This window comes from Schistocerca nitens, chromosome 6 (genome assembly GCF_023898315.1).
Source record: "Schistocerca nitens isolate TAMUIC-IGC-003100 chromosome 6, iqSchNite1.1, whole genome shotgun sequence".
NCBI lineage: Eukaryota > Metazoa > Arthropoda > Insecta > Orthoptera > Acrididae > Schistocerca > Schistocerca nitens.
The window spans coordinates 571,273,033-571,296,492 of record NC_064619.1 but is presented as its reverse complement, the minus strand read 5'-3'; the positions used below and the strand labels follow the sequence as shown (position 1 = coordinate 571,296,492).

Here is a 23,460-nt window from a genome sequence, read left to right as displayed (position 1 = left end):
ATTTTCGCTGTTCGTGCAGTATAACTTCAACATCAGACGTGATGTACTTTAATTTATTATTTCATTGCTGCTCAGCTTACTTGCAACACATTTTGCAAATTTACACACATACACAATAGGAAGTCCTTGCAAATTTATACAGCTGTACGATACACAGTTCAGGATATTTGACATCATAAACGTTCAGATGCGGGAAAAACTAGCTGTTGCGTACAACAGAGCGCAAATTACGCAGACTACACTAATTCAGTATTTGATGGTGATACATAGCCTTCAGTGACTTCCAACGAAGTTTCAAACCTTTACCAATTTTTTTCTCGCTTATATGCTTAATGTCAGATATTTAACACTTCAATTCATTTGTGAAGTAATCAGAAGTTTGAAGCTGCTTTAAACATGAGGGTTCGATTTTTTTTTAAGAATCGGGAGGTTAGTCGTCTATTTATAAACGGGTATAGTATACCTCCATTCCTTGCTGGATTGGCGTTCCGGGGAGAAAACGCTGTGATCGTTTCAAGAATGAGTCTTTCGCTGTGCAAGGAATGTTTCGAAAAATTCCTGGCCGATTAAACTTGTGTACTGAACCAAGACTCGAACTGGAACCGATCTGCGGGTCTCGATCGCGCCTGGATAGCTCATATCCCGCGAAAGATAAGATTCATAGTTAGTGTTCCTGTACGGCGCATTATTTCAGTCCGTCAGGAAGTTTTAGAAGAGGGCTTCTCACTACAGAGTGAAATATGCGTTCTAACAAACTTACACATTTGGCTAAGTCTCTCGACGCTTACAATAGATGTTTCCGTCGACTTTTTAGATTCAATTAATGGAGTAACTGTACAAACTGATACACTGACGGCAGCCGATTTCAATCTTACAGACGATGCAGGACTGTGGTCGGGAGATGCTGGAGGTACTGGAGGAGTCGGCAGGCCGAGGCGAGGTGCTGGAAATGAGGGAGGTGTCCGCCAGGTACGCCACGGACGTCATCGCGTCCGTCGCTTTCGGCGTGGAGTGCAACTGCCAGAGGAATCCGGAGGCCGAGTTCCGACAGTGGGGGCGCAAGGTGTTCCAGCCCAGCCTCAAGAACAGATTTTCCATGTTCATGCACGATTTCCTTCCTACTCTGGCCAAGCTGTTGGGGTAAGACTCTCACTTGCGCCTTACTGCGTCTATTAGTGCTCATTTACACGTTCTGGAAAGCACACGACAAGGCGCACGGTAAAACCAAAGGGAAAAGTTGTGTATGGTTAGACATGCACAAAGCGCACAACAGCACTACACACACACCATGGATAGAACTAGCATGGGGTCGAGGGATAAAAAGAAATCAGAAATTCTTGCTGTCTATGTGGCACTGCATTATACACTAGAGCCAAACAAACCGGCACATATGCCTAATATCGTGTAGGGCCCTCTCAGGCACGCAGAAGTGTCGCAACACGACGTGGCATGGACTCGACTAATGTCTGAAGTAGTGCAGTAGGGCTGGAGGGAATTGACACCATGAATCCCACAGGGCTGTCCATAAATCCGTAAGAGTACGCGGGGGTGGAGATCTTTCCTGAACAGCACGTTGCAAGGCATCCCAGATATTCTTAATAATGTTCATGTCTGGGGAGTTTGGTGACCTGCGGAAGTGTTTAAACTCAGAAGCGTGTTCCTGGAGCCACTCTGTAGCAATTCTGGACGTGTGGGGTCTCGCATTGTCCTGCTGGAATAGCCAAAATCCGTCGGAATGCACAATGGACATGAATGGATGCAGAAAGGATGCTTACGTACATGTCATCCGTCACAGTCGTATCTAGACGTATCAGGGGTCCCATATCACTCGAAATGCACACGATCCACATCATTACACAGCCTCCACCAGCTTGAACTATCCTCTGCTGACATGCGGGGTCCATGGATTCATGAGGTTGTCTCCGTACCCGTACACATCCATCCGTTCAATACAATTTGAAATAAGACTCCTCCAACCAGGTAACATGTTTCCAACGTTCAACAGTCCAATGTCGGTGCTGACAGGCCCAGGCGAGGCGTAAAGCTTTGTATCGAGCAGCCGTCAAGGATACACGAGTGGACCTTCGGCTCCGAAAGCCCATATCGATGATGTTTCGTTGAATGGTTCGCACGCTGACTCTTGCTGACGAACAGTATTGAAATCTGCAGCAATTTCCGGAATTGTTGTACTTGTGTCACGTTGAGCGATTCTCTTCAGTCGTCATTAGTCGCGTTCTTGCGAGATCTTTCTCCTCCCGTAGCGATGTCAGAGATTTGATGTTTTACCGGACTGCTGATAGTCACGGTACACTCGTGAAATGGTCGTACGGGAAAGTCCCCACTTCATCGCTACCTCGGAGATGCTGTGTCTTGTCGCTCGTGCGCCGACCTTAACACCACGTTCAAACTCCCTTAACCTTGATAACCTGTCATTGTAGCAGCAGTAACCGATCTAACAACTGCGCCAGACACTTGTTGTCTTATATAGGCGTTGCCGCCCCCAGAGCCGTATTCTGCCAGTTTTCATGTCTCCGTATTTGAATACGAATGCCTGTACCACCTTCTCTTGTGCCTCAAAGTATATCGTGGCAGGGAACAACGCGAAAGAAAGAAAACGGACGTAATGGGCGAAAAAAATGGATGATCAGACGGAAAGGGAGGAGCAGCATCATATTTCTTCGAAAATAACTTCTTTGTCAGGACAAATACTCGTTTCGAAATTAACTGAGAATGAGCAAAGATGACTATCGATTCCTACTGGACACTGTGCAATGGAAATTAACGTAGCAGGATATTGCGATAAGGAGAGCAATTACTTCATCTGAGAAGTTATCGGTTACTCAAATATTCCATCCCACTGGTGAACTGAAGTCGGTCAAGAAACTATACTTTTGATGCACGAACATCCTCACTGCCGCGGTCTCGATGACGTCATTTTAGTAATGCTGCGAACGCAGAATTTTTACTTTCTTTTTAATTTCCTCCACTGTTGTCTGCGGCCTAAGCTATTAACATAAAGCATATTTTGTTTAATGCTATATCACCTTTGCCCCTGTTGTGATAATGTTGAGTCCTGATGACAAAAAGACACGGGTTCAGTTCGTATTGTTCAAGTAAAACACACGACCATTGATTCTTTTCGAAACCATGTTGTGAGCGCGCTACGGGAGCTATAGGTGCACAGCTGCAGACGTGTTCCTCGCTTTAAAGCACATCTGTGAGTGAACGCTTCAGTTCATCAGCGACATTCATGTATCATCATAGGCGGTTTCACGCACAGATATAAACTTCTTTTTGCTGCAACGTGCAGCAGTAGGGCGAGGGTAGCGATTTAAGGCAGTCCGCACAATTCCGTGGTCTTTTGTGCACTTACAGCTTGCGTCTCGTCTTCACAGCGACAGACAGTGATAGGGAAGTTACATAGGGTGCGAGGTTTACTTACACGTTGTGGCAGAGAGGGGGAAGACACCGTCCACGTTGCCAAGCCTTACGAAGAATTACTTCAAAAAACAACGATTAAAGCATGCCACTGATGTGTGGCCACGTTGCAATTTGGACACCGTTTATGGGAGAAGCTAGTGTCACTCGAAGCTTACCGGCAACGGATGCCGAAATAACGTGTCTTCCATAAACCTCTATTCGGCCACGAAACTCGATTAGAGTCGACAAATGAAGAACATTAGAAATACCCTATCGGATTTGGCCGTTTTTACTTACGCATTTGGTTGTTTTCGTATTATAACTTGTATCTTCCGACAGGGTGCGATTTCAAGCCAACGGAGTATTAAAAATTTGTCACTACCATTTGCTCGTGATGCGCTGTATACTCTCAAGGGAAAAAATGATTCATTTTATCACAGATTGCCATCTCTGGACGAAAACTGAAAGTTTATGGTTTCTTTCAACACTTAACGACAAAGCGATTTGCTATGTAATAAGACTTGCTGCGCTACAACTACACAATGTACACTGAACAGCGACACACTTATAAAATCAGTGCGGACGGGAGAGCTTTGGTACACCCTGTTAAAAAAACGGAAAAAATGGAGGCGGTACAATTGGAGAGCGATCCGCCTTCACCAACATGCATAAGCAATTCATTAATTGTTTATATATATATATATATATATATATATATATATATATATATATATATATATATATATATAATTTGAATTACAAAAAACTAATAATAAAAAAAATTGCATGGCGCGAGATTCGATCCGGCGACCTTCGGATTACGAACCCGAGCGCTTACCGCTGCGCCACGACGCTGTAGAACATTATTAATCGTAGACAGTATTTCACCGCAACGGTTTCTTTTAACTGTCGATTTTCTCGACAACGGCTGAGAAGTGCATCTTGGTGCTTTGCCACATTATACCTCTGGCCATGAGCTTTTATTATGCGCAGTATGAATCGAATCTGAATTTCACAATTGGCGGCCTCCCCTTGTTAGAGTAAATCACATTTTTGCTACTCTAGGCCGACGGTCGTCTTCACAAACGCCATCACCGTGGTGAACGGTGGCTTGAAACCAGAAGCGCGCCACGGATACAGGCTTGTGGGAGCAGTTTTATGTTGTGAGAGACATTCTGCAGCCCTTGCACCGGACCTGTGGTAATAATTGAAGACACACTGACAGCTGCGAATCACCTGCATCCCTTCATGTTTGATGTCTTCCCCGTCTGCGACGTCATCTCTCAGCAGTGTAACTGCCCGCGTCTCGGAACCAGAATCGTGCTACAGTCGTTTGAAGAGCATTATTGTAAACTCATGCTGATTCGCTATCGAGTGCCATCACAGCCTACGCAAATCAGCGGCTCTATATTTACACGAATTACATACCTGTACGGAGACATTTTATGCCATATACCTCCAAAAACCTACCAACATACTATCAGATCCCAGACACCCAGAATCAGTGATGTACACTACTGGCCATTAAAATTTCTACACCAAATAGAAATGCAGATGATAAACGGGTATTCATTGGACAAATAGAACTGACATGTGATTACATTTTGATGCAATTTGGATGCATAGATCCTGAGAAATCAGTACCCAGAACAACCACCTCTGGCCATAATAACGGCCTTGATACGCCTGAGTCAAACAGAGCTTGGATGGCGTGTACAGGTGCAGCTGCCCATGCAGATACCACAGTTCATCAAGAGTAGTGACTGGCGTATTGGGACGAGCCAGTTGCTCGGCCACCATTGACCAGACGTTTTCAATTGGTGAGAGATCTAGAGAATGTGCTGGCCAGGGCAGCAGTCGAACATTTTCTGTATCCAGAAAGGTCCCTACAGGACCTGCAACATGCGGTCGAGCATTATCCTGCTGAAATGTAGGGTTTCGCAGGGATCGAAGGAAGGGTAGAGCCATGGGTCGTAACACATCTGAAATGTAACGTCCACTGTTCAAAGTGCCGACAATGCGAACAAAAGGTGACCGAGACGTGTAACCAATCGCACCCCATACCATCACACCGTGTGATACGCCAGTATGGCGATGACGAATACACGCTTCCAATGTGCGTTCACCGCGATGTCGCCAAACACGGATGCGACCATCATGATGCTTTAAACAGAACCTGGATTCATCCGACAAAATGACGTTTTGCCATTCGTGCACCCAGGTTTGTCGTTGAGTACACCATCGCAGGCGCTCCTGTCTGTGATGCAGCGTCAAGGGTAACCGCAGCCATGGTCTCCGAGCTGATAGTCCAAGCTGCTGCAAACGTCGTCGAACTGTTCGTGCAGATGGTTGTTGTCTTGCAAACGTCCCCATCTGTTGACACAGGGATTGAGACGTAGCTGCACGATCCGTTACAGCCAGGCAGATAAGATGCCTGTCATCTCGACTGCTAGTGATACGAGGCCGTTGGGATCTAGCGCGGCGTTCCGTATTACCCTCCTGAACCCTCCGATTCCATATTCTGCTAACAGTCATTGGATGTCGACGAACGCGATAGGCTACAATCCAACCTGTATCAAAGTCGGAAACGTGATGGTACGTATTTCTCCTCCTTACACGAGGCATCACAACAACGTTTCACCATGCAACGCCGGTCAGCTGCTGTTTGTGTATGAGAAATCGGTTGGAAACTTTCCTCATGTCAGCACGTTGTAGGTGTCGTCATTGGCGCCAACTTTGTGTGAATGCTCTGAAAAGCTAATCACTTGCATATCACAGCACCTTCTTTCTGTCGGTCAAATTTCGCGTCTGTAGGACGTCAGCTTCGTGGTGTAGCAATTTTAATGGCCAGTAGTGTATTTCTTTCCAAAGACTGACAAACAAGCTTGTAAGCATGCGGCAATAGTGTCTGGCTCATCGGTGTATATCATGAGGCCACCACACTTACATCATACTTTCCACACCATTCGTCACCATACTCTTAGTATCGGAATGATTTCAGGAGAGCACAGATGTTCATTATTAACAACTTGGCAAAAATGCCATGCAGACTGTAGTATCCTGCCCACTCGTCTAATATAGGGTGACTAGGAATCTGATTTCTCGGATCACTAGACAACAACTCAAGCAAATCGTTTTAATTGAGTTTATTACAGTAGGTTAAATTGACAATACTTAACTTTGCATATTCGCAAAGGAGTATCGCAAGCAAATGGCGACATGCAAATAATCAGTGTCCATCAGTATATAAATTTCAATGCAAGCAAAACAATACAGTTCATAAGTCACTGCTATAGCGTTTATGTGATGGCTCGTCTTCCACTGCGGCCGCGGCTACGCGGTGCGGCGCTTATATTGTAACGTCCCCTTAGAAAAATTAGGAATAACAGTGCTGGAAAAACTCTTACGTTATTTGATACAGAAACAGCTGAGTAAGATTGAACGTACTCACACATTTCCCTCTTTACTTATTCTGACCATCACTAAACTGAGACCAATATTTTTTAGCGCAACGCAATCTGACTTTCAATAATCCCTATAAAAGAATGGTCCAGACTAACAATAAGAAGTAACACCGTCATTATTCCGGGGGCGATTGCACATCGACAAGCGGTGTTCGGCGAATCATAGCCGACTATAGGGCACGTACGTTGGTACATACACAATAATCACAACGTTTATATTGACCGAGATAATGAGGCAAGTACATGTTTGTTAAATGGGACGCTATACTTTTTTTACCATCATTCGAACGCTCTGGAAAAGACGCGTGTAGTGATGTAACGCTTGTTGCTATTGTGATCCAAACTTTGCTTAAAAGACGCTGGGAAATATGGTACGATTAAAGATCGAGGCGGTCAGAAGCGGCTCGAGACTAAACACGCCTCGCGCGGCCCACAGGCCGAGTTGCCGTGCTCTATGCGGCATGAAGGCCTACGCTACGTAGGTAGATCCTCATCCGCCCTCTTCACGATACACCATAGGTACAAGGATGACAAGTCGCTTTTCGTATTTAACTGTGGCACATGCTAGCTAATTGCATATCAAAAGGGGATTATGAGAACTATGCCAAATGCATGGACATTCCCAGGCTGAAATGAATAGTTATTGTGTGAACGTAGGAACCGCTTTGTCACGCGTTTTCTCATTTAAGCTTTGCCCCCTTCCTGCTTACATGTCACACCTGACGCACAGTAAGCCGCTGATAATGTTATTGATGGATGCGTCATGGGAAACTATTCACTGGGTGACACCTGAGTGTGTCTGTAGGGTAACAAAGTGTCTGCTGTGAAACTACTGTTTCCATAGATAGTATTGGACATTATAATTAGAGAGAATACACATCTGATACGATAATCATTTTATTCACATTCATATGCTGACCACGCTACGAGAAGGATACTCTACGTGGTATACACATTGTCCACACACGTTACATTTATACTTCAAGGATGTTACTGGTCATTGACACATATCGTTTAATAATACATTGGTACCTACTGATAACCTTCACAATTGATAGTGTTCTTAACAAAACATGGCGTTGTACTTTACTTAAGCATGTGCTCAAACGGTTTACCGTCGACTGCAAGACACATCTGTAAACGACGTTCAAGAGAATGGATAACAAATGAAAGGTCAGTGGATGATATGGCGGAGCAAGCTGTGACGGTTCGGCGGCGCATGTCATCTGGCGTTGTTGGGGCTCCGCGGTAGACCGCATCTTTCATTGTTCCCCACAAAAAGAAATCAAGTGGAGTCAAATCGGGGGACCTGGCAGGCCATTGTACTGCAGCAATATTTGACTTGCAACACTTGAGGAGTGAGCTGGGCAGCCGTCGTGTTGGAATCACATACACAGGCGCTCATTAAGTGGTATCTCCTCTAGCAGAGCGGGTAGAATGTTCCTAGGAAAGTCTCCATACTTATTTCCATTTAATACTCCTGTAATGAAATAAGGTCCTACGATGTAATTTCCTACAATGCCGCACCGCACGTAGACACGCCACGGCTTTTGGTGCTGTACCCGACGCAGCCAATGTGGGTTCTCAGCTGCCCAGTAGTGCATGTTACGTAAATTTATATTCCTGTGGTTAGTGAATGTTGCTTCGTCGGTGAAGGGCACACGTTTGAAGAATGTATTATCATCTCGTAGGCGTCGCAGAGCAAACCGACAAAATTCCATACGACGTTTGAAGTCGCATCCTTCGAGTGCCTGATGGAGTGTAAGGTAATATGGGTGGAACTTATGCCGGTGCAGAATGCGCATGACACTCGTCTGGCTGACCCCACATTCCGCGGCAATACCTTTCGTGCCACAATGAGGATCGATAAACGTCATGGCCAGAATAGCCTCTTCGTGGTCTCTGTCAGTCGCAGTCTTCTTCCTCCTCCTTTGTTTGCTGTTAAAGCTGCCTGTTTGCACTAGTGTAGTAATCATTCTTGCAATGGCCTGGCGAGTAGGACACCGACGATCAGGATACATATCCCTCTACCGCCGCACGGTTTCGACAGCATTCCTACGACATTCGTCATACAGAAGTAACATGTCTAACTTCTCCTGATTTGTGTACAATACTGGACGTAATGTTCCAGCAGCAACTACTTCTGGATAGGAGACGCACATCCTACTGCTTGAACGTCGCACGAACTACTAGTTGTATGACGTGGCCTGCTTTCCGGATGTGTTTACATTCTGTAGCGGCTACCGACCGACTCGACCTTCAATCGTACAATATTTCCCAGCGTCTTTTAAGCTAAGTTTAAATCACAATAGCAACATGCGTTACATCACTATACGCGTCTTTTCCAGAGCGTTCGAATGACGGTAAAAAAAGTATAGCGTCCCATTTAAAAAACATGTACTTGCCTCATTATCTCGGTCAATATAAACGTTGTGATTATTGTGCATGTACCAACGTATGTGCCCCATAGTCCGCTATGATTCGCCGAAAACCGCACCCGGAATAAAGGGGGTGTTACGTCTTACGCGACTCACCCTGTATATATCAGTTCATGACATCCAGTCTTACAAATTTCCTTTTTCTGACGGACACACGTCCAGATCGTCCGCTCTCAAAACTCTTGCATCTCTCCTCCCACATCCACCACTGCTGGCGGCTCACCTCCAACTGCCCAACGCTACGCGCTGTTCGCATCCAACAGCCCAACACTACACAAGCGAATATTCCAACAATGAGACCAACCAGCCACGGACTGCACACAGCGCAGTCAGCGATTTTCATACAGAGCACTACGTGGCGTTACCAACATAAAAACCTAAACAGCCTACTTACAATATACTCTTCGTATTGATGTCACTCCAATCGTGATCTCGTCCTAGTCAGCGTACTGCTGGCTGACGTCTCACTGCCCTCTCTGCTGTAACATTCCAGACCGACGTGCCGGCGCTTGATGTTACGCCGGAACACAGACAGCATAGGTAATCTCTTCGTTCCACCATTCCGCGGCGTTAACGTCAATGATGCTGATGTTGTTGTTGTTGTGGTCTTCAGTCCTGAGACTAGTTTGATGCAGCTCTCCATGCTACTCTATCCTGTGCAAGCTTCTTCATCTCCCAGTACCTACTGCAACCTACATCCTTCTGAATATGCTTAGTGTATTCATCTCTTGGTCTCCCTCTACGATTTTTACCCTCCACGCTGCCCTCCAATACTAAATTGGTGATCCCTTGATGCCTCAGAACATGTCCTACCAACCGATCCCTTCTTCTGGTCAAGTTGTGCCACAAACTTCTCTTCTCCCCAATCCTATTCAATACTTCCTCATTAGTTATGTGATCTACCCATCTAATCTTCAGCATTCTTCTGTAGCACCACATTTCGAAAGCTTCTATTCTCTTCTTGTCCAAACTATTTATCGTCCATGTTTCACTTCCATACATGGCTACACTCCATACAAATACTTTCAGAAATGACTTCCTGACACTTAAATCTATACTCGATGTTAACAAATTTCTCTTCTTCAGAAACGCTTTCCTTGCCATTGCCAGTCTACATTTTATATCCTCTCTACTTCGACCATCATCAGTTATTTTGCTCCCCAAATAGCAAAACCCCTTTACTACTTTAAGTGTCTCATTTCCTAATCTAATTCCCTCAGCATCACCCGACTTCATTAGACTACATTCCATTATCCTTGTTTTGCTTTTGTTGATGTTCATCTTATATCCTCCTTTCAAGACACTGTCCATTCCATTCAACTGCTCTTCCAAGTCCTTTGTTATCTCTGACAGAATTACAATGTCATCGGCGAACCTCAAAGTTTTTATTTCTTCTCCATGATGCTGATGGGGAGCACTAATATGACCGGTCGATGTATGGTTCCTCTTCCTGCAGAAGTAGTCAGTGATGCAGGACACGTAACTCCTGAACACACGTAATGTCCCTCTACTAAACTATTTTAAAATAGATGTTTTCGCATATGAAGTGTGTGGACTATAATCACGGGAAGAGTTGGCGCATTAGAAGATAAGCCATGTATGGTCCCCGATTGTTGTGGCTGCGTGGGGCGAAAGGAGCATGTACAGACACGATATTTAGGTAGTCTGCTACAGACAGGTGTATAGCGATGTGATACCAAGTCACAGGTTGACGTGGGACGACAACGGATGTACGACGGATGGGTTTTCGCATATCGAAGTTTACTTAAGAATTCGGGTTTCCGATTTCAACAGTTGTCTAGCGTGGATCTTCAGCAGTGCAACACAGGACAGCCACAAGTGACTGACAGACTGACGTCACATCGCCTCCGCACAGCCATAGTAGGCGATCGACGATCTACTGAGCCCCATCGCGGTCGATTTGAATGTGGGACGCCAACAACCCATTTCTAGCTGGACTCTACGGAGACAAATGCACTTCCAATGCCTTCCCATGACTTTTGGTAACTCGGTCTAATTAAAACCAACTCGCATCAAGTTGTTTCTGTGACTTGTCGACAGCGGTATGGCTCCTGCCAGTTTAAAGTTTGGATGAAGCTCGAGTATTCGGACACATTGTCGCAAGATATAGCTTATCGGTTGTGTTCAGGCTCTGTTTTCTAGTATAATTTCTATTGTGTAAAAATCACTCAGGCATTTCGTGTCATACCAGTGATATAAAGGCGGAAAGGTTTTATTCGTTTTCATGTGCAAATTACACGTTGCCCGTTGCGTCTCACGCTGAAAATATTTTCGTTTGCCTCACCGCATACATCGCGACGAATGTACGGACCTGAAAGACCTTCATGTCCAATATCGCACAACAAGGTCGCATATGAAGGCTGTTGAACTTTTTCAACTGTAAATTCAGGATTTTCTGCTCTGTGGCCCAGATACATTAGTACTGATTGATGATCCAAGTAAGGTGAAAGATGGCTTAATCTGCTCCAAAAATATTTTTTTAGATATTAAATTCATTCAAAATCCTTGCACAGCTAGTAGCGTTGATTCACTGCATTCCTGTATCCGTCCGACATTACTTGTGAATTTGTGTTAGGGTAACAAACATTATTACCAGGTAAACAGTTACCGAAGACCACGAGTCCTTTACACCAAAATGCTCAGAAAATATTTTCGAACAGCCCCCAAAATTTTGTCTAGAGTGTTCGGGTTCATCCAGTATTAAGCTGTATAATTAGTGTAAGGTATAAGTCAACATCTGCAGGGGCAGAAAAATGGCACAAGAACCGAGAATGAGACGTTTTGTCTCCGAAATCAGCCTTGCAGTCATTAGACAACTCGACGTATCATGAGGCACTACGCTTCATTTCTAGTGGCAAATCCAGGACAGTAGTCTCAAACTAGAGCAATTTATAGGTATCTTTCGTTTCAAATGTTAAAATAAACTAAAAGTAACAGAGTAGGTTAACAGTCAACTATCTTTTGAGTTCAGTTGTTACTTTATTTCCTTTTGTAAATAAGAACGAATGCTACAGAAACTACAGGTCCATTATTCGACCTACACTCTTATTCTACATTAATCAGTCAAACTTCAGTTAAATCGAAAAGTCAATTATTATAAGTTTCCGTTGGGTCTTTTGAACTTCGATTTCTCGAGAGACGACTGTATTGCACTAACTGAAATGAAGAACGTATGTGCATTTACTTTACCGCAACAGACGTCTCTGCAGATGTGTTGATTTCGCTCTTATTTTCAGGATTGGTGGTGGAACGGAGGAAGTGTCGAAATTCTTCCGAAACATGGTGAGAGAGACCGTGGAGCACCGCGAGAAGAACAGCGTGACACGCAACGACTTCATGCACCTGCTGATACAGCTCAAGAACAAGGGCTTCGTTGACGAGGAGAAGACGAATGTTGTCACGGATCAAAACAAGGAGGTCGACAACTGGAGTGAGTTTAGGTTTGCTAGAAAGCCACATAGATACTCACAATCTGAACTTTGAGACATTATCACATAACAAGCAAAGATTTTTACATTAATCAAATTAGTAGTATCTCACATAAAAGCAATTATTTTAATGAAGGTAAAATATATAAAAGTTTCATAGTCATCCAAACGTATCCTGGCATGTTAAGTACAGAACGTTAGCCGGACGCTGTGCCCGAGCGGTTCTAGATGCTTCAGTCCGGAACCGCGCTGCTGCTACGGTCGCAGGTTCGAAACCTGCCTCGGGCATGGATGTGTGTGATGTCCTTAGGTTAGTTAGTTTTAAATAGTTCTATGTCTAGGGGACTGATGACCTCCGATGTTAAGCCCCATAGTGCTTAGAGCAACTTGAACCATTTGAACAGAACGTTACCATGGCTTCGTTGAATCAAATTTCGTCTTCGTCACGAATATAGTCACAGATCTGATCTACTAATATCACTGAAACGCATAATATCCATATTTCTGTATCGTAACTACTGCAAGTGTAAATTGTGAAGAAAACATGCCACTCTTCTTATCTACAGGTCAGAAACGTACAGCAGAAATGTCCTACCACTACATTTTGTAATCCTATGGTTAATTCTGGACTACCATCAACAATATCTAATTCTGAAGCGTCTCCACTACCACAGATCCAGTCGTTTTTCAGTATATTTCAGTTCGATTCCCTTAATACAAGGATCGAAGGCAGACTAACCGGCGTCATCCGTGTGTTTAAGAGTCCTCATATTTACAACTTTCCAGCTTATTTGGAATCCATTTATGATCTCACCATCGTCTCATATCAAAACATCTTACTCTGCTTTCCATTACTTCACCTGGGATGGATGTCATTCTGACTCTGCTACGAATTTGTATTTATGGGACACTGATGTTATGTTACTAGCCCTCTTCTTCCTCCTAGTCTGTTTTTTACGTAGACTACTTACATATTTTAACATGATGTTTGTCAATTGGGCAATATTCATTTACACACACGTCACTAATAAACAACCAAACGGAATCAACAGCTGGGACGAAATGGTACACTTTGAAACTAATTTGAGTTTAGTTAGTCTAAAGTAGTTTATTTACGTGAATGTTCCGTAGACGATATTTACAACTTTTCGCTATGGTGTGGAACGAGTCAGTAGGTTTACAAATGTTATACATTTTCTCCTTGAAAACATGGCTATGTGCTGACTATTTACGTAACTAGATTTTTAATTTAATCTTAACCTACAAAATTTAAAATTTAAAAGCTATATCCCTAGTTATATAGGTATATAGATGTATTACCTTGCCAGATAGTGGAGAGTGTCCCAATAACGGAATTGGCATTGGTAATAACGAATATACTTTATTCAGAAAGCGCGATATGTCAACAAGTCTATATGTGTCATAGCTCAGAATGCAATGCTTTCTTTCACTCGCCAACAATTCCTGTGCTCTTTGGCCAGCGATGCGTGACGCTAGGCGCTAACGATATCCCTATCAACTCCCCCCCCCCCCGTCCCCTCCCACGTAGTGAGGAGCGGTGAAGGAGAAATGTGAACTGCGTCGGTGTTTGGCAGCATTGGAGTGCGCAGGTGTGCGTGAGAAGCCGTGTCATGGCTGGCTGCAATGCAGGACACAGCTGGACCGCTTCTCATAGTCGTGTTGTGTGTGGCGTTGATGGTTCTGCTGGCTGATAGGCTAGGAAGTGGCGTGCTGGCACTCTGGTGGTGTGGCTGAGGATGAAGGAAGTGGCGGCAGTTGGGTAGTCTCTGCAGCAAAATCTGCTCCAGCCTGTCGGGGAGGAGTAGATGGCGATCGTGGTAGAACGTTCGGGCAGGTGAAAGGCGGGATGATATGGAGGCGCAGTCGATGTCATTGGGTAGTATGTATGACGGATATATGCAACATTCCGTGTCACAGTATCATCTTTGCAGACAGAGATGCATAGGTCGTTAACGACGAGTTTGACGGTCATGTCGTTCGAGTTGAAGTCTCTGAGGGCGAACATAATGATAACAGGGTGTACCGCATTGGGGTTGGCCGCCTACGCATTGCGTAGTTGCTGGTCGTAGCCGCCGTTTTGTGGCATTCAGGACGATATTCTCCCGGAGAACCCATGCTAATATCAAGCGGTTAACTCAGACAGTCGTTGGTTTTTCATTCAGGGGTGACATTTGAGAAAATACATGGACATCTGTAAGCTAATGTAAGTTTTACTGTTTGAGAGGTAATTGAAGCAAATTTTGCACAGGTTATCATTATGTTATTGACTATAATGTGTAGTTTCAACTTTTTGTCAAATAATTAGATCAGGCTGCTGCTGTATACTTTTAGAAAACATTGAATCACATGAGGAACATTTTCTCAGTGGTTTCTTTACTTTTTACTTTCAAAATTTAATGGGCTGTTCTTGTTAGTTAGATAAACAAATCTGTGTAACAGTTTCTTAATATCAGTCTGGGAACTCTCACAAGAATTTTTTTTAATTTATGTGCGTAATATGTAGCAATTTTTACTTCACATAAATTTAAATGAATTTGACAGTGATGCACGTTGACACTTTTGCAGCGAGGGAAGTTATGGTGTAGTATGTATAAAGTCTGCAGCAAATTTTACCTTTTTATATGCAATGGTTCAGCAGAAAATGTTCCTTATACACTGGAAAATGAATGTTGCATTTATGCCAGAAACAAGTACCTTAATGTTGGTTATGACCACACACTTGGTCTTTTTGGTCTTGATGTACCTCTTTTCTTCTGTTCTGAGCCTTCTGGCATGCTCTTCCTGGTAATATCCTTCGCTGACATTTCGGGACTAACATTACGCACATCAGTCTTCTTCAACAGATTTCTGTGAAGCAAACTGAATCAAATCCTAATCTCAAAAGGGTCCTGGCTCTTGGATTGTTACCATCGCTGAACATCAGACAAGCATCATATGAGTAAATTTTAGCAATAGTAGATACACAAAATGTTATCTCCAGGTGTTTCTTCAAAATGAGGTTATTATAGCTTGCATTCAGGTAGTGTGTCCCAACACGTGTAGATTTCTTTAATAGATCGTAATTAATCGCATCTTAAATGAGCTCACAGATGTCTTTTGTGATGGCAGGAAATAATAAAATAACGCAAACAATAACAGATTCGTGGAGCAAAGGAGACATGTCACTGCGCCTGGGTTGAAACAAGATACGTTTTACGTCATTTGTAGCACGGATTAAACTCTGAAAGCTGCAGGCAATATTTCTAGCATACTACAGAACTATCTGGTGCCAAAAAAATTTCAAAATTTTTGACCAATTTTACGTACATCCCCTTTTATCAGAATGTCAGATGCATGTGTGCCTCTCTTGAGAAATTTGAAATGTCCTGCGCAGCTGCAGCATCAGCTGGACCATGTCATCCTGGAGCATGATGTGTTCATAGTATCGAACCACTTTTTGTCTACAAAGACATTGGACTCCCAAGTGTGGACGGGAGGTGGCACTTGGATATGTGTAATGTGGTCCTTTACCTGCTGAACCAGTGCAGGTAGGTCCATTTGCTCCTGGTCTTGAATGGGTAGAACAAAATCTGTAGAAAGTAACAGAGATTCTACGTATAGTATTCGGTGACGGACATTTGAAAATCCTCCTTGAAGGTGGTTCAGACGCCGGCCGAATAGTACCAATGTTAATGCTTCAGTTCACAACCTGCCATGGCACATAACGGTGACATTGAGAATCCTATACCACCTCTCGACTAGCCCATTACTCAGGGGTGATTGACTGTAGAACTACTGCATTGATTCCAGAGAGGTTACACAGTGTGACAAACCGTTCCAACTCAAACTGCTGATGCTTATCTGTAGTTATGACGCCTGTTGCGCCGAAAAGCACTATCCACATTTCTACAACGGCACAGGCATTAGACTTTGCTGTGATGCCCCTGAGGGGGACCACTTCCTTCCACTGAGGCACTCTATCGTTAATAATTTATACTTGAAGCCCTCTGGCTCTGGGAGAAAGGTAACGAGATCAATATGTACATGGCAGAAGCGAGATTTTGGAATTTAAAAACGACTTAATCATGGTTATGCATGTCTTCCGACTTTATCACATTGCCGGGATGGTTCCTTTCAAAGGGCACGGCCGACTTCCTTCCCCCTCCTTCCCTAATCCGATGAGACCGATGACCTCGCTGTTTGGTCTCCTTCCCCAAAAACCAACCAACCAACCTTTATCACATTGGCATGGTGCACATGCCTGTGTCCAGGTGTGGCAGTCTCTTGATGCTGGGTCACACAAAGCATTCTATAATGATCCAGACTGGCGGTCTGACGCCCTGAAGGGACTGGCTGTGGAGTTGGTCAAAAACTGCATCATACATTGTTTGTGGCACGAAGGGCCATATCCTGTTGAGAGAGATGCCACAAAGGATCGTCGTTTCAGTCACCGGACTGGGGCATTCGATCTGTAAGCCGGTAGCGTCTTTTCATATCAGTTCTGCGATGCTTGCATCGTTGCACTGGTCGATGGCTACCTTATCATAATAGAATTGAAAGGAGATGACGTTCACTCACGATAAATACTCAGCGATGAAATAGTCAGCCCCGTGTAGGTGGCGGAAATCCATAGTGTACTGCGCAACAAGATCCATATGTCGGTAGCTCTAGGGGCTGATGTCCTTTGACGGATGCTGTATGGCATCGACGAGTGGTTTATGGCCTGTCATCCTTTAGTATCTTCACAGAAGTATCTCACTCTGCCTCGTAAATGACAAGAAGTTCTCGGTCAAAGGGTGGCTATTTGGACTGAGAGGATGTAAGTTTCCATGAGAAGAATTAGAATGGGCCGTGCCTCCCCAGCCATTAGCTGTTGCAGTACGACGCCAATAGCAGTGTTGCTTGTGTCAGTGATGTCTGTGAGTTGCGTGTCTGGATTGGGATGGGACAACGCGGCTGCACGTGCAAGGCAATCCTTCGTTATTATGAATTCATCCTTCATCTTTGCAGTCCACTCAGTCCTCCTTCTACCTTGCTTGGTAGATCCTGCAAATACGCTTGTGAGGGTTGCTTCTAAAGCCACTGTTTGTGGCAGATGATACCGGTAAAAGTTCAAAATTCCTAAGAATCGATGGAGCTCATCATAATTGTAGGGAAGGGGAAGCTGTCTTACGTTGTTGATTAGGTCTGGGGTCAGTCTGATCCTTGCAGAGGCACCTATGTGCCACATGAAGGTAACGTATGTCTTCTGTAACTGATCAGTGTCCTTATTGATCAACGCACCTCCATCTTTTAAGGCAGTGAGAACTTGTTCTAGGTGTCAGTTCTGGCTTTTTGTGCTGAAAAATGGAAAACGTTATCTAAATAGGCGTAGCAGAAATCATACCGAAGAAGTATCCCATAAATGAAGACCTGCCGCATCTGCGCTGCATTCTTCTACCCATATGGCATGAAAAGATACTCAAAGAGACATAACAGTGTGATAATCCCAATTTTTATGATATTGTCTTGGTGTGTGGGGATTTGTAGGTAATCTTCTTTACAGTCAGTCGCACTGAATGAAGTGTCACCCACTAGTGAGTGCATGAACTCGTGTGTGTTGGATACCAGGCAGCCGTCTTAGACTATAGTCACCATACAGTCTGGAGGTTCCATTTTTCTTCGTTACTAATTTGGTCAGCGACACCCATGGGTGTTGGACGGTGAACTATGCCTGCCTGTAACAGTTCATCAATGATCACGTTAATGGCACGGAAGTTAGCGGAGGCCAGTTGGTACACCTTGTGATGTACTGGCGATCCGGCGGTTGATAGTATACGATGCACCATGCCGTTAATTACGTATCGCACAAGCTTACACCTTTGTGTGAGGTTGAGTAATGAGGGTCGTGAAATCTATGTCCAAAGCGCTGCACGTCGAGGCAGAGTTTGCTGCACTGACCTTTGGTTGTGCTCCACACTGATTCGTTGGCCGTGTAATTGCTGGATGTGTGGGTGCAGGGGCATGGTTGGTCGGTGAGAACAAGGCCAAGTGCTCGCTCTCGCATTCGTCAGAGTAGCAGGTGCTTGAGATGACCTTGAGGTGCTTGTGTGTTAATGCAAGTACAACAGATGAGTCCTCAGAGAACTGTGTTCTTGCGGAGTGTTTCAGAAGCTGCACAGCAGCTATTGTAGAGCTGATGTGCCGGCAGTAGTTTTCTTCCGTTGTTAGACACTGCCTCAGAGTGTTAATGTACTCAAAATAGGCGTCCTTCTGCATGGATGGCCAGCGTGTTGTGTTGTGTAGGAATGGGGTTGTCAGAGCGAAAAGTCCTGGGATGCGGTGCAGAAGTGAAGCACATTGTATGTCCAGAGAGATGCAGGTGATTCAGGAAGTCAGTTCCCACTATCTATTCTGTCACGTCTGTGGCATAAAGGGTCCATGTGAGTCGGTAATGAGTCACAGTTGTAAGTTGTGTGTGGTAGATCCATAAATTATTAACCATTTGAAGTTTTAGTGCTGACATTATTTGTCGCATGTTGATGTGCTCTCCTTTGGTACTGTGCTAATGTCCCATCTGGTGTGCACACAAAAAAGTCCTTTCCTTCATTGAGGCAAAAGATGTATTGTTGGCCTCCCAGATGTGTGGTTGAAGGGGTGTGTGCTTGAGTCACCTGTGGTGACTGTCGGTGACCTTGACAGTACAATGCGAGCCAGTGCACCTATTGCAGCCTGCATCTGGAGTTCAGAAACGCATATGGGACGTGACAGTTACGTGTGATGGCGCCAAACTGAAAATGGTACCAGCATAGCTACGACCTTGAGGTTTCTGAGGTCCTGTCGCCTTGTTGCAAAGTTGCTGTGGTCTATGGGCTGCCAGTTGCTCTATTTACATGAGGAGTGGTAACGTCCTCATCGTGCATAGTCCTGAAGAATCGAGTCGGGTCGCTTGGCAGGGTGCCCAGTTGGGGTCACATATTGTGTGATGTGGAATTATTCATGATGTCAATTTTCTAGCAGTGCAGAAGCACTGTAAACATTCTGTCCAACAGAGCAAACCATTTTTTCAGGGATTCAGTTTTGTGTGATATTATTGCCAGATGCAGTTGTGGGGGAATTTTAACAGCCAAGAGTGTCCGAAGGGCAGCATCCGGCAAGAGGTTAATGTTAGCGTAGCTCGAAGTCATCGCCAAAACTGATATGGCCTTCTATTAGGCAACTGTCCGTCATGGGTAGCTTGTTTTAACTGTCTCTAACCATTGTCCATGAGAACCGTCGTAAAAGTGCGAATTTGGCTGCGTCGTACTAGTTGCGGGTAGACAGTGCTAATATAACGTCACTGATTAGGCCAACGTGTTTTGCGAAATGACAAATTGCAAATGAGGGTATCAAAATGAGTATCTTCATATGAAATGCGTAACGAACTGAATACATACTTAACAGTGGCGAACCATAAAGTGGGCCGTTTTGCTCGAAACGGTTGCAGTTTAAGCTGGGAGCTGAATCTGTGAGGTAGGTATTGTGGCCCAGTTACGGTAGGCCAAGCAAGTACCACTAACGAGAGACCTTTCCGAGATCGTGGGTTGGTAGGAAACACAGCTCCCGAATTGTCGTACTACCCATCCAATTGTGTAGGTGCGTAGGAAGTGGTGAATGTCCAGTCACATTACATGTTGAGGGTATCGAGATGGCTTGAGAAGCTCATCACTGTTTGAAATAAATTCTGCTTGCTACTTTTGTGCACGTCATTGTAAATTTGCGGTAGGTTCCTGTTTGAAGTACAGCAACAAGTTGTCTGTTTGCCGCCATTGTCATAGCATAGTAGGAATTGTGTTGGTTGCTAACATTACACTCTTAGCCGTGGTAAACTCATGTTTTATTACAGGTCGATGGTACACCCAGTAATTGCACTGTCAGTACACTTTACTCGCGTTAATCCCAGATGCGATGTTCCGTGGAGCTGGCAGAGCTATATTGACAACAAAAGATGGCCGAATTGATAATGTGCAGTAAAACGATTCGAACGAAAACTTGTTCAACCCACTTCAAGGTTGATGTGGGGTCAAAACTATGGATGTATTTCACTACCGGGTGACGGAGAACGTCCTAATAACGGAGCCGACACTGTTTATAGCGAATATGCTTTATTCACAAAGCACGATACTTCAATATGTCTACATCATATAATGACTAACAGTGCACTGCTCTCTTTGACTCGCTAGCAGGTGTTCCTCTGTTGTCTGGCCAGCGATACGTGTCGCTAGCGATGTCCTCAACGGTAATAACCATTCAGTAATTCGTCTGTGAAGCATAAACAGTTCTCATACAGAAATTCTTTCAATTTGTTTCTAAAGCTTTGTCCACCATTACTTTTACTTCGCAAGAGAGATATCCAGATATGTTTTTATAGTTGCAAACATTGCTTCTTTCTGTTGAACGCTACAGTTAACCTACGGAAAGTCTAGGCTATTTTTAGTCCTAGCGTTATTTTATGAATACTACTATTATTTTCCGATTGTCTGGTTCTTCACTTAAATTTATCAAGAGACTAAATGTATTGTGAGGTTGTTAATAAGTCAATTTTTTTAAAATAATTGCCTGCATATGACACAAGGACGGTATCCATATAGCATGTTTCGGTATAAGTGTGGAATTGCCTCAAAAATTATTCCTTATGACGTTAATGATTGGAAGAGTGTAATGCAGTGCAATTTGCTGATTTTTTCATTAGTTATCGTATGCAGAGCAAATGTTGCTTAACACAGTCATTTGAGAAAATCTCCAGCATTCGCTTTCGAATACGCAATACGCCCGATCGTCATTGTTTCTTCTACGTTTGTGTTTCTCCTCCAGACAGGGCAGTTAATACAGATAGAAATGTTGTACTTCATCATAGCCAGGCATTTGGTTTGCATTTCTGGATGTTTGATCCAAATTTTGCTTATCATTGAAAATCTACGTCGCACTTGCGCATAAAAAATGTTCAGATGTGTATGAAATCTTATGGGACTTAACTGCTAAGGTCATCAGTCCCTAAGCTTACACACTACTTAACCTAAATTATCCTAAGGACAAACACACACACCCATGCCCGAGGGAGGACTCGAACCTGCGCCGGGATCAGCCGCACAGTCCATGACTGCAGCGCCTTGGACCACTCGGCTAATCCCGCGCGGCACTTGCGCATAGGAGTTCCATTTTTCCAGGTGTCTGAAAACGAATCCACAGCTCTTCTTGTAAGTCGTTACTTTGATTCATGCGAGCGCTATCGTGTATTAACATACTTCACAGAAATTGGGCGACCGATGAGGGAAAGTGCCAGTGGCAACACTTGGTTTCAAGCTATTGTTGTCGGCCTGCACATCAACCGCTTGCAAGATGCTATGAGAATGTATTAGTTGCCAGTACTCACTTTAGTTGAGCACTAAGAGTAATTTTAAATGTTGCAGTAAACAGTAACTCTGTAGAAAGTAGTAATTCTGGTGAGCCATATCGAGCAGTGCAGCCTGTTTACTCCTGGCATGTGACTCATCAAACCCTCTTCCATTCACAGACAGAGTAGTTGATTCTTCAGATGCGATTAGTAATGATTCGTCGGAGGGGTGAAGTGGAGAGGCGTGCGGTAAGATGTCAGTGATGTTTCCGTTCAAGTTTCATTCGGTATGCTCTCTTTTTGTCAAATGACCAGAAAGCAGACAGTCTTCAGAGTTTTCTGATTCCGAAACGCAAAGCCCATCATGATTTAAACCTTTCAGAAAACGATGAAAACCCGCTGGCACAATCATATTCTGTACACACAAGTTCTCTAGTGCCACTCCCACAGTTGACTACGCATATGTCTGTAGCTTCGAATGCAGCCTTTACAGCTTTACTAAACTCACAAAGAACTAGACAGAACTTTCCAATAACTTCTGGGAATTCAGCCAGGTAACACTTTCAGCGACCGCCGATATTTCGGCGGGAGAACACCCCGCCATTTTCAAGGCAAACTGCAACGGACAGGCGGCGTACATGCAAATTTAAAACCTCGGTTCTCGGACAGAAGCAGGAAAGATAACACACACACACACTGAACACTAGTGCCACTTAAGATGACCAAAGTCAGAGCTATCGATAGTGAGACTACAATAGTTCTGACTTTGGTTATCTTTGGTGGCACTGGTGTTCAGTGTATGTGTTATCTTTCCTGCATCAGTCCTAGAACCTAGGTTTGAAATTTGCATGTACGTCGCCTGTCCGTTGCAGTTGTCTTGAAAATGGCGGGGTGTTCTCCCGCCGAAATATCGGCGGTCGCTGAAAGTGTTACCTGGCTGAATTCCAGGAAGTTATTTGAAAGTTGTATACGTCAGAAGAAACTCAGGTCTCATAACTTGACGGAAGTGTCTAATTAATTGTTTCCACTTCACACTCGGGGAAAATCTGGGTTGTTTCGTATTTCTATGGTGAGTTATTGACTTCGGTCAATCTCTCTATTATCTACACAACATTTGCAACAGACATTACCATGGGAGTGTTAGATTTGGAAAGCGCATAACATTGTAGTACAAAGTCGTCACTGGGTTAACCAGAGTGAAGAGGCGAGGCTAAAACTTTAACCACTTATGAACACGATTACGTTAGCGTTTTCCGAGCACTTAGCGTGTTGTTAACTGCTTGTCGCATAACACTACCACATCTCAACTGCAACAAAGGAGTTTTAGTGCAACATTA

General features: G+C 44.1%; 1 protein-coding gene across 2 annotated transcripts in view; it reads left to right on the top strand.

Annotated features, from left to right (window-relative positions):
• The window catches only part of LOC126262963 (probable cytochrome P450 6a13), a 104,680-nt gene that overhangs the window by 62,271 nt on the left and 18,949 nt on the right, over positions 1-23,460 (top strand). Inside the window, exons 4-5 of one of the 2 annotated variants that reach the window (XM_049959912.1) lie at positions 878-1,140; positions 12,580-12,773. In XM_049959912.1, coding sequence (XP_049815869.1) covers positions 878-1,140; positions 12,580-12,773 — 457 coding nt within the window. The remainder of the gene's footprint in view (positions 1-877; positions 1,141-12,579; positions 12,774-23,460) is intronic. The other variant, XM_049959911.1, reaches the window with a different exon arrangement.